The sequence below is a fragment of the Lynx rufus genome, unplaced genomic scaffold, assembly GCF_022079265.1.
Source record: "Lynx rufus isolate CCGP_SWC_20201006 ecotype Redwood Valley unplaced genomic scaffold, mLynRuf1.p SCAF_1, whole genome shotgun sequence".
Lineage (NCBI taxonomy): Eukaryota > Metazoa > Chordata > Mammalia > Carnivora > Felidae > Lynx > Lynx rufus.
Window position 1 is genome coordinate 138,176,161 of NW_025814823.1, and position 12,471 is coordinate 138,188,631.

The 12,471-nt window shown below is 37.7% G+C and overlaps 1 protein-coding gene across 2 annotated transcripts; it reads right to left on the bottom strand.

Moving 5' to 3' along the window:
* Nucleotides 1-544: 544 nt before the first annotated feature.
* ANKRA2 (ankyrin repeat family A member 2) lies at nucleotides 545-12,354 on the bottom strand. 2 transcript variants are annotated; one of them, XM_047087906.1, is made up of 9 exons: nucleotides 12,070-12,354; nucleotides 9,408-9,800; nucleotides 8,308-8,466; nucleotides 6,187-6,252; nucleotides 3,640-3,737; nucleotides 3,051-3,176; nucleotides 2,688-2,754; nucleotides 2,090-2,170; nucleotides 545-1,061 (listed from the first exon to the last, which is right to left on the bottom strand). In XM_047087906.1, the coding sequence occupies exons 2-9, from the start codon at nucleotides 9,694-9,696 to the stop codon at nucleotides 1,006-1,008; spliced, it is 942 nt and encodes a 313-aa protein (XP_046943862.1). In that variant the 5' UTR covers nucleotides 9,697-9,800; nucleotides 12,070-12,354; the 3' UTR covers nucleotides 545-1,005. The 2 variants fall into 2 exon arrangements, with proteins under 2 accessions (XP_046943862.1, XP_046943861.1); XM_047087905.1 differs by lacking the exon at nucleotides 545-1,061 and having other exon boundaries at nucleotides 2,000-2,170.
* Nucleotides 12,355-12,471: the final 117 nt, after the last annotated feature.

A 12,471-nucleotide genomic window follows, 5' to 3' on the forward strand; every position in this document is an offset into this window, starting at 1 on the left:
GAATTTTATTCCTGTGCACACAGCTAGCATTACATAGCTCTCACTCCAGCAAAAAGGCTTAACTGTCTTAAGAGGAAAATCTGTACAAAAAAGAAGGTTCCTTTAACCAAAGAATATTTATATAGTTCTCTTTAGGTTGTATCCCTTTTAATAAATGATTATATTTCCTCTCTAAATGTAAATCTAAAAGGTTTCAATCATGTTATGGTCCTTTTTTATATCTCTGTTATCTTTTATTTTAAAACCAATATATATATTTATAGTACTCCTTCAATGGAATTAAAGAGCATTTAATTGACTTTTATTGAAGGGGTGACTTTTCTTTCATGGAGGACTTTTCCTACTGAAAAACTTATTTACAAGAGAAAAATATTCTAAATATACTTCTAAAAATGACAATCAAATCTTTGTTGATTGACTTACATTTGATTTATTTTAATTATACTGTTTGATCTAATGGAGTATCCTAGCAGGACGGAAGGGTTAAACCAAAATCTTAAAGTAATTCCTCAATAATCTTATAAAATTAAAAAAAAAACTAGCATGCAAACAGAAAAAGTACTTTATTTATAACATCATTTTGTAAACAATCACACTGTGCATTTTTGAATTCAACAATAACAAATTTTTTTCTATAGATTTATAGCAAACCTATGTGAAGTCAATGAGTTAATACAAGAGTGAAGACAAATAGGGTAGAATAATCTTTGAAAATGTTAAATTACAGCACTTGATACAAAGACAGATAACTATCTGTACCATAAAAATTTACATGCCACAAAACATTAATTTATAACTTTAAATATGCAGTAAAACACATTTATAAAAAAGCATCAATATTAATTTTATTATAAACCAGTGAATTGCTGAGAGGAATATTTATTAAAACTTACCAAAACCAGTAAATTTTGCAACTGAGGTAAAAATTTATAAGTAAACAAAACTATCATTTATAAGAGCCAAAAAGTAAAAGAAAGGGCAGACGACACTTCCTGATGACTGTGTCTACTCCTTGATATTCTGAAGCAGCTTCAGCAAATGTGACTCAATAACCTGTTGAACTAGAAGAGATAGGTTATCAAGACCACAGCATGCTGATTACACAATTTTAAACAGAACTATCGAATTCAACTTAACATCAACCTTTTCTTTTCTTTCTTTTACATTTTTTAAGTGTTTACTTTTGAGAGAGAGACAGAGCGTGAGTGGGGGGTGGGGCAGAGAGAGAGAGGGAGACACAGAATCTGAAGCAGGCGCCAGGCTCTGAGCTGTCAGCACAGAGCCCCACGCGGGGCTCCAACTCACGGACCGCGAGATCATGACCTGGGCTGAAGTTGGATGCTTAACCGACTGAGCCACCCAGGCGCCCCCATCAACTTTTTCTTAAAATAGTTATTCATCATATTCTGAGGATATACCCTAGTAACATATACTCGTAGTCTGAGGGTGATACGATTGCATGCAATACTTAACACACTTAAAACTTAGTGTGTCATGGACTTAGTAATTGTCTAAGTTACTGGATTCTGTTCTTGCGCAAAGTTTGTTCTAAAGAACAGAGAAAGGGCAACCAGAAAGCATTTTGTAAATAATTTGTTACAAAATGTTAAACAAATCTTGTACATAAGTACGTGTGCACTCTAGCAACTAGTTATTTGGGTTGGTGAAAAGTAACAGTAACAAACTCTTTTTTTTGGTAAGAATTTGTTGATGTTGCCCACAGTTAAAAGTATATGTCAGGAGTTAGGATAACATGTCATGTTTTAGGACAACAAGTGATGAAAATGGTTTAGACCACAGTTTGTACTATTTATACAGCTTTACTAACTAAAATACAATCTGACAGGGGCGCCTGGGTGGCTCAGTTGGTTGAGCAGCCGACTTCGGCTCAGGTCATGATCTCGCGGTCCGTGAGTTCGAGCCCCGCGTCAGGCTCTGTGCTGACAGCTCAGAGCCTGGAGCCTGTTTCAGATTCTGTGTCTCCCTCTCTCTGACCCTCCCCCGTTCATGCTCTGTCTCTTTCTGTCTCAAAAATAAACGTCAAAAAAAATTAAAAAAAAATACAATCTGACAGTTCTAAAATACTTACCACCTCTATAGCCCAAGGCTACAGCTAAATCCATAGAATTATACCCAGAGTCAGTTTCAATTGTGGGGTCAGCTCCATTTTCTGTATCAAAACAGAAAAATCTGCATAAATAAAATGAAAATGTAGACATGTTTGTTTATTACTGGCTCATGTGCAAACAGCAGGACAGATTTTCAGCAAAGTGGAGGGTGTCTTCAGGATGGTCTGACAAAGTACGAAGGGCAGAGATTTCACTTCGGTGGGTCAGAGGGAAGACACTTCAAACAAACAGGCATCCTCTCGAAAAGCTGAAACTCATCAACAACTATAGCGAGAACTTCTGCATAAAGACGCCGCGGATCGAGGAAACAACTGTGGATTCACCCGTGATCCTCCAAAGGAAAGCAACAAAGACAAATGCTCCAAGCACAGGTGGGCGGTGTGATGGAGTTGCTTCTCACAGGGGCAACTCTCTGGTAGCACGTGTTCCAGGATTCACGTGTTTAATAGTAATTAATGATTCTCCTGAGTAATACCAAGGGAGGCCACCTTGTAAGAAGTGAAAACAAACCCCTCACATGGTATTTTCTAAATATTTTCACTTTTAAAAATGGCTTACCTAAGAGCATTTTTACACATTTAACATGATTTCCATGTACAGCATAAAGCAAAGGTGTTCCTCCATTCTGCAAAAGGAAAAGGTCATTTAGTTTTCAAGGTGAGCAAGATTTGAGTAATTCAATGTTGCCGTTGAGGAGTTTTACTAAGAAATGGACATGTAAAAGCAGTTTAAGGCAATTTTCACATTTTGTGAAGAATACTTAAAGCAGATGTCACAAGTGAGTTTACACCATTAACTTTTTCTTCCAGGTGTTTAAGTTAATGATTTTTCTAAATGTTTAGTGAAATGTATTACGTCTCTCCAAACTAAGTAAATCCTAGAGTTTATTACGGTATTTTAAAATCGGTAGCATAAACTCACCCAATCATATTCATTCACATCAACTCCACAATCAAGCAGCATTTTGACAATATCTGTGTAGCCTTTACTACAGGCCAATGATAGTGCACTTTCTCGACCTTTTCCTAAAAGTTGGGGATCAGCACCCTGGAGTGGTAAGTGGAGAGAAAAGACTTTTCAATTCATGTAAACAAGAATACTGTTGTTTCTGTCACTAAGAATTCAGTTCAATACTTCGGTCAGGTAACGTTCTGGGGTAAATAACGCAAATTTCTACTCATGGATGCCTTCCTTCCTCCCTTTATCTCGGTCCTAACTGTCCTTCTGCTCTGGAGTCAGATTACATCTCCTCCACGAAGCTGGTCCTAGAGAGCTGACGGTACTTTTGTTCCCACTGTACCTCAAGGGAGTTGGGCATTAAATTCTCTCTTGCTGTTTCACGTACGATTGGTCTTGTCTGCCCAGCTAGATCCAGGTTCCACAAGAACATGAAAAGCATGTAAAATTGTTTTGGATCCTCTACCATTGCATCTAGTTGGCTGAAGATACAAAATCTTTACTACAGACTTAAGTAACTGTACATATACATTTTCTGAGGCATTTTCCTTACATTCTGAAGTAGAAACTCTACCACAGCTATTTGCCCGTGTGCTGCAGCCCACATCAGAGGAGTAAATCCTTCTTCATCCGTGTGATTGATAACATTTTCTATTTAAAAGAAAAGCAATTTTTGTCATCTAATTTAACAACCAACTATTAATATCATTAAGAAAATACTGGCATTCTAAAAAGTTGATACTACTACTCACTGAAGTTCACTTTCTGCCGACTTATTTGCTGAAGTCCTATTAAGTGTTGTTGCAGGGTGCGGTGTGAATGTATTAAAAAGTGCTTCGGTATACACAGCTCAGTTCAAACAGCGTGTTTCTACTGCACATGACGTAATGCTAGGTATAGGGCAGTCCACAAAAGACTGGACTCGGGATCAGGAGACCATAGTCTGAATCCTGCCTCTGTCGCTTTACAGGACTATGATTCTGGGCATATCATTTAATTTCTCCAATACACGGAATAATACTTTGCTTATCTCAATGAGTAGTTGGGAGAAGCACAATAGAAGCGAGATTATATAATAGCCCTTACAATTATATAAATATATATTATAAAACCTCCAAAACCTTATTAAAATTATCTTCTACTCTATAGCTAACATTGGTATTTTTTTCATTCTTGGTGTTTTACTAACATAATTGGGATGAAGACAGAATAATCTGAAACACAGTCCCATGCAATTCTACCTTGAACCCCATTTTGTTTCCTAGATTCACCTTACTAGTTATAAAGTCCACAGGTTTCCCCTAAGTTTATTTAGTAGACTGAGAATGAAACCTTCAAATATTTATGAACAAAAAGAAATATAATACTGAAGTATGTCTTATAAGAAAATGACATGATGAAAAAAAACCCACCTCTTTTATCATGCACCCTGTATTCAATCAGTAATGTTGGGATAACTGGCTAACTTTATGAAAAAGGAAAATAAAAGTAAAGCTTGACCTTTACCTCCTTATACCAAAACATTCCATATGCGTCAAAGATTGAAATGTGAAAAAAACCAAACCACAGAAATTGTAGAATAAGATGTGAGTGAATTTATTTGTAATTTTGAAGTAGAAATCATTTCAAAGCAGGATATAAAACTCAAAAGTTGCAAGGAAAAAAATAAATTTACCACTACAAAATGTTAAAATTTTGTTTGAAAACATCAGAATCAAAGGAAAATGACAAACTAGAAAAAAAATGCAACATAAACAACAAAGAGTGAATTTCTTTAATTTAGATAAGAGTTCACATAAATCAACACATATCAGGCAGTTCACACGCAAAAAAGCTTAAATAGACCATAATTTTAAAAACTGAAACAAAACCAGTATGAGAGACTATTTTTTCACCCATGAGATTAGCAAAGATTAAAGTCTGATAATATCTTGTGTCAGGGTATGGGGAAACAGAAACTCTAACTCTGGTGTAGGGACAGGACAAATATCTGGCAATATATATATATAAATAAAAATTCACATTTCTTTTGACCCGGCAAATATACTTGTAGGAATTTACATACTTAAAAGGAACATAAGCAAGACTATTATTTAAGAGCAAGAAATTGGAATCACCTCCAAGAGGATTAGTTAAAAAATAAAAACATGCGGGGCGCCTGGGTGGCTCAGCCGGCTAAGTGTCCGACTTTGGCTCAGGTCATGATCTCGCGGTCCGTGGGCGTGAGACCTGTGTCAGGCTCTGTTGCTGACAGCTCAGAGCCTGCAGCCTGTTTCAGATTCTGTGTCTCCCTCTCTCTCTGCCCTTCCCCTGCTCATGCTCTGTCCCCCTCTGTCTCTCAAAAATAAATAAACGTTTAAAAAAATTAAAAAAAAGAAAACATGGTACATGTGTATGCAGCAATACAGTGCAAAATCATAGACCTGTTAAACTATTAAAAAGAATGAAACAGGGGCGCCTGGGTGGCGCAGTCGGTTAAGCGTCCGACTTCAACCAGGTCACGATCTCGCGGTCCGTGAGTTCAAGCCCCGCGTCAGGCTCTGGGCTGATGGCTCAGAGCCTGGAGCCTGTTTCCGATTCTGTGTCTCCCTCTCTCTCTGCCCCTCCCCCGTTCATGCTCTGTCTCTCTCTGTCCCAAAAATAAACAAACGTTGAAAAAAAAAAAATTAAAAAAAAAAAGAATGAAACAGATCTTTATGTGCTTATATGGAAAGATGTCCAAAATATTAAGTGAAAAAAAGGAAAGTGTAATACGGTGTGTACAATACTTTCCCTCTTGTGTAAACAACAAAAAAGCACATATATATTCTCATACAGAACTCCAAAAATAAACAGAAATGTTTTCTAGAAAAGTTTTCTGAAAATATAAGAAATTTATAGTATTTGCTTTTGGGAACAAGGCTAGGATGGTATGGGAAGCTGTGACTTTTATACTTTATATACTTTTTGTTTGTCTGTTTTTTACTACGTTTGGGTTATCTGCCTGGTGAGATTATGCAACTATTTTTTTTGTCTTTATACTTTCCTGTATTAAAATAAAACAACAAAAATCTAATAAACCCTACAAAATTTAAGTACATTTAAAAGAACAGGCTATTACCTTGTTCAATCCGAGTAGCTAGGTAAAGCATCTCTCCCTGAGCAGCCAACTGGTGAACAGATAGAGCTGAAACAATACCATAAAAAGCTTCACAGTTTTCGACTTATAGGGTACACTTTCATCACGTCAGTATTCATATGTGTGCAGCAATTTTCTTTTCTAAAATAAAAACTCTCATTTTATTGTTTAAAAAAATATAACTTAAAATATACCTATATTTGAGGATCGGTTTGTGTTTAAGGCAATTCTGACAGCTACAAAGTATTATTAGCAATGAACAGGCAAATTGTTATGATCAACTATTAATGCAAATAGCCACTGATCTTATCAATCAAAGAAACAGTTTAGGTATTTAATTTTTAAAATGCTAACTCAATATCCAAACTTAGGAGGATGTTGGGTCTAAAACCACACAAAGATACACCTTCTGTCTTTTTATTGACTGAATCCTCTGAAATCCCAAAGACCATTATTTCAAGACTCCATGGGTTTTTTTCTAACCCATGGGAATTAGTAAGCTGAAAACTAACTTTCAGAGTAAATTCTTGAATGCAGACTTCATTGTGGCTAATCAGCTGTGTGACCTTGAGTAAATAATTAAATGTTTTTGTCTATAACATGAGGGAGGGGAACTGCATAATCTCTAGGTGTTTCTTTTTAGCTCAAAAATAATATGGTTGGACTATTTTAAGACAATATCTTTATTTCATTCATTTATTCATTCATTTATTTATATTTAAAAGTTTATATATTTATTTTAAGAGAAAGAGAAGGGCAGAGGGAGAGAGAGAGAGAGAGAGAGACAGACAAACAGACAGATAGAGAGGATCCCAACCAGGCTCCTCAATATCAGCGCAGACCCCCAGGTGGGGCTTGATCCCATGAGTGAGATCATGACCTGAAGTCAAGAGTCGGAAACTTAAGTCACCCACCCAGGCACCCCTCATTTATTTATTTTAAGACAACATCTTTATTTTACAACAAAACTAAACAGGCACTGTTCTGTGAGAGTTCATCTTAGAAATTAGTATCACTTGATCCTTGACTTCAGTAATATGACTGAGTGGTGTTAATAGAAAGGAAAGCAATTAGGAAGCACATGGAAATATAATAAGTAGAAACTTTGGCTAATAGGTGAAGTAAGAATCATGGACTCCTCCTGGCTTAACTGCTAAGGCATGCCATTCAAAATTAGGAGAGATACAATGTTTCCAAAGTAAAAACAAATATTTCACCATGCTTTAGAATATAGATGCATTTACATTACATATTCAGATACAGTTCCTAACGTCAAACTGCTAACTGGTTTTCTTTGATTAACATACCCATACTACATTTTTCTGACTTGTATAGAAAAGCTTCATTTTATTTCCTCTAGAATGATTCCATTTTTAAAAATTGTGGCTTCAAGGTTTTAAAAAGAGAAATTTCATATTCATATTATTATAGTCAAATTGTAAATTACAAATCACTCAGCTTTTACTACAAATCACTTGCTGATCACTGATCTAGTTTAAAAGTAAAATGTGAAGTAAAAATACTCTCTTACTTTGCACATAGTTCAGAATAACAAATTTTTTTTTATAGTTAAACTATAAAGGTTTTAATAGTGCCTGGGTGGCTCAGTCGGTTAGGTGTCTGACTTCGGCTCAGGTCTGATCTCGTCGTTCCGTGAGTTCCAGCCCCGCGTAGGGTTCTGTGCTGACAGCTCAGAGCCTGGCGCCTGCTTTAGATTCTGTGTCTCCCTCTCTCTCTGCCCCTCCCTTGCTCACACTCTGTCTCTCTCTCTCTCACACAAAAATAAACATTAAAAAAAAAAACTATAAAGGTTTTAAGAATGAAAATCTGTAAAAATCTGTATATGTATGAATATAAACCTGTATTTGTATAAGCCTATACAAAATCTGTATTAAAATCTGTATTTTTTCTCAACATAGAAATATAAAACCTGAAATATGTGACTCTGCAGTAATATTGTGAAATTTTAAATTACTAATACTATCAAGACATCACTTTCCAAATAGAATATGCATTTAAAGAAAATAATGTTTCAAGGCCAAACTCTTGAAAGCATTATACCAGTAATAAGAATATTTTAACAAATCAGTGGGAAATACTTACAATTTGCTAAGAGAGGTGTGGTTGAGACCTCATTTCCTCTGTGTTTGTTGGTTAAAGTAGTTGATTGTTTTATGGGTGAGAAGTGCTTTGTTGTAGAGGGAGTGTAGACATGCCTTACTTGAATTCCCGGAGAAGGAGATGTATGGATATTGCATTCAGCTAAGTAAAATAAATTTAAACACATTAACACAATATTTTCATGATAGAACATTTCAAAGTTCTATGTCAATGTTTACATTAAAAGAGAAATACACGAGGTACATCTTCAACTGTTTCTCAAGTGATATTAAATTATTCTTTGCTATTAAAAAATCTATATCGGGGCGCCTGGGTGGCGCAGTCGGTTAAGCGTCCGACTTCAGCCAGGTCACGATCTCGCGGTCTGTGAGTTCGAGCCCCGCGTCGGGCTCTGGGCTGATGGCTCAGAGCCTGGAGCCTGTTTCCGATTCTGTGTCTCCCTCTCTCTCTGCCCCTCCCCCGTTCATGCTCTGTCTCTCTCTGTCCCAAAAAAAATAAATGTTGAAAAAAAAAAAAATTAAAAAATCTATATCATCATAGTGAAAGTTCCAGGAAAAATCTGTATTAATTTTGAACAATTTTATTTTGAAATTAGCTTTTTTATTCAGTAGATTGTTATAAAAATAAATCTACAATATGATGGCAGACTTCACTGCATTAATGCATGGGAAACTGAGGCCAATCAAATATTCATGGAATAGGGAATATTAAGCTAATTCATTTCTTAAAAGGCACGAATAATTTTTCTTCTATCAATTTTTCTTCTATCATTTAAAAAGGTACAAATAAGAAACTTTAATTTCTAAATAAAGGTCAAGCTAGAAAATTTTAAAAAATCAACATACACTTATAGACATCACAAAACATGAAAATTATTTCATTTCGGTTTCTGTGAGATTCTAGAAAATCATATTAAAAGATGACTTCCAAACTCTCTTCCCAAACTCAAAATCTCGTGATCAGAAAGGAAAAACCAAAAAAAAAACAAAAAAAAAACAAAAAAAACAAAACCATACACAAAAAACACACACAAAAAAAACAAAAACAGAACAAATGCACATATTTATACCATAACTTGCAACCTTTAAATAAGACAGATGCCACTTCCAGGTCAGAGTTAACCTGATCTTGAATATTTTTACTATCCTCTTCATTTAAGGACTTCACAAATCGAGAACACACGTTCATATCAAATCGGTTAGGTAATATGAATTTCATTCCCATGGCAACACCCTGAGCTGATCCTTCCTCTGCATTTGAGTCCAGCTGATGTTCTATTTTAATGTCTGGCGTGCCAGTTAGACTGTAAGTGCTGGGACACTCTTCCACTATCAGCTGGGCTCCAACATCCAGATTTGCTGACGTAGCCATGACTTCAACTGTAGTTTCAATGATTAAAACATTCCTTCATGATTTCCTCTTTGTTTTATAGGAGTGGTATCCAGTGTGTTCTTGGAATTTAGATATTGAAAAATCTGAAAGAAAAAAATTAAAAAGATTATATCAACTTAGGTAATAATACACAAAATAATCATTTTTCAATCAAGTATGCACATAGTGCTCTTACAAGCCCCTATACGTAACAGTAAGCATACAATGTTCGGAGGCAGACACCGGAGTATGAATCCAAGCTTCCCCACTTCTTGGCTGTGTGAACTGGTACATTATTCAACCTCTCTAAGTCTCAGTCTCATCTGTAAAATGGGGGTATCGCCACTAATTGCATAGGATCTTGGTAAAGACCAAATGAGATACAGGCATATTTTTTACCTTCATCACCAGGTTCCAACACATTTTACTCTTTTCTCCCCTCTCCTATTCCTGAACATTGATAAGTGGACAGAAGATCAAGCTAACAATGAAAATAAACTTACATGGTTTTTCACCAAGTTAGACCAAGAAGATGGAAGCTATGAACCATGAAGAGGGCTCACACCAGAACACAACCATGCTAGCACCTTGATCTTGGACTACCCAGCTTTCAGAACTAACCGAAGTTCCTGCTACAGGCGAAGCCCAGAGAGGGGTGGGAGGTACTTCATCAAGATGGAAAGAAGCTAGTTCCTGTTGGGAGAAAACCTTGTAAAAAATTGTCATAGTATCTTTCTCTCAAAAATTGGGCATTTGTTATTTTCATAGTTCAAGTAGGTGAACTTTTCATTGACTCATAGATTTAAACAACCTTCTAAATTTATTAGATTTTTAAGTGCGTTATTTATTTGAGAAAGAGAGAGAGAGAGACAATGACAGGGGAAGGGGCAGAGAAAGGGGGATAGAGGACAGAAAACGGGCTCCATGCTGACAGCAGAAAGCCTGATGAGGGGCTTGAACTCATAAACTGTGAGATCATGACCTGACCAGAAGTCTGACACTTAACCGACTGAGCTACCCAGTAGCTCCAAACCACCTTCTAATTTTAAAGTGCCAAGACTTCATTCCATAAACTAAAACGGCTAAAACATATAAAAAATTTGATGTGAAAACTTTAACCTCTTCCTGTAGTTCATTTTTTAACATGCTATGTTTATAAGTGGTTCTCAGTTTGAATTTAAGATAAAACTCATTGTATCCATTGGCATCTATTGGCATCTTTAACACCTGATTCTTGGACAGGTAAAGGCTTTACAAAGCTTTGGTTATGATGTACTGAAGATATACTTCTCAGTTTTTGTTTAGTTAAAATGTTAGCAACTTAATATAGGCTCTTATGAAAATTTCCTGAGGGACGACCCATCTCCCACAGACTCCTACCCAGAGCTGGCCTAAATGCAATCCCCTGAGCTCTCTTAGCACACTGCATTTATTTCCATTTTGGCATTTACCATTCCTTTGAATGTTTCCACTTAAACTCCCAGGAAACTGAAAACTTCTCTAGGCTGGGGGCCACTCTTACTAATCTTTGCATACAAAACAGAGCTTGATCCCATCAGGTGCTCCAGAAATGTTTTCTGATACGAAGTTTAACACTGTTTCATATTATTTTCTATCCTAAAATGACCCTGCGAGATGCCCAACAGGGGCTTGCTAATTAGATCTGGCATTCCGGTCTCAACATCACTACTATCTAGCTGTGCAACCCTGGAAAGACAAGTCATATACGTTTTCTGAGACTCGTTTTATTAATCTATACAACGAAGACGGTTGAAATAGGCATCTCTAATATTCTTTCTAGCTCTAAACATCTTCCATGTCATAATATAGGCGGAATTACCCTCTTCGAGAAGGGGAGAACTGGGACGAGGAGGGAGTGAAAACAGAACGCTGGTCCTGCCAATACGCTAGACGAGATGAGCCAAAACTGATGGGTTAAGCTAAGATTTTGAAGACTTGGAGAAGGAGAGGTGAAAATAGGATTGAGAGTAAGAGGCAGTGAGAAGACGGATGGCCAAGGAGAGCTAGGATCACCTCGATGGGTCAGAGCCCAGGGATGAAGGGAGAAAACCTAATGAGATACACATTCCGCAGTGGATCCTAGTAACAGGTGTCCCTTGGCTCTTCCTACTCCTGAAACTGTCCACCAAGGAAAGGAAGGTGCTATGAAAATGACGCCTCACAGGCGACAGGTGTCCCAGGGCAGAAGCCCCGTGAAAGGGACACTGTAGGGAGGGAAGTCCGCTCGGGAGCCACCCGCCAGCTCGGCCCGAAAAGCCGCTCAGGCGGAAACTCTGGTTCACCCCCGGCGGGAGGGTCCGGGGGACAGGGGCCGGAAGCCTACTGGATGGGCGCGCAGGGCCTCGCGACTACCTTCGACAGCCGACAGCGAGTCGGGCCTTTCCATCTGCGGCCACAGATTCACTGCAGGCCCCCAAACCCCGGCTTGTTTTGACCGCGACGTCACTTCCGATTTCTTCTTTCGGGGTTTGGCCAAAAAACGTTCCGCGTCACCGCAGCCGAGAGGACTTCCAGGTTTTTTCCCCCGCCGCTAAGCAGTCTCTGCTGCCCAAGTACTACAGACACTGGGTCACTTCAGCAGGACCCGTCTGGGTCTCTAGAGCAACACCCGTCCAGTACTGGGATCTCGTCTCCTCCTCCCCCATCGTCCCGCCCCCCTGACCCGCCCCTACGACTCCTGGCCGCGTAAGTCACGTGAGCCTACGCCTTTACGTCACTTTTGTGCGACCGGCCAGGTAGTTCTGCCCTCTCTGT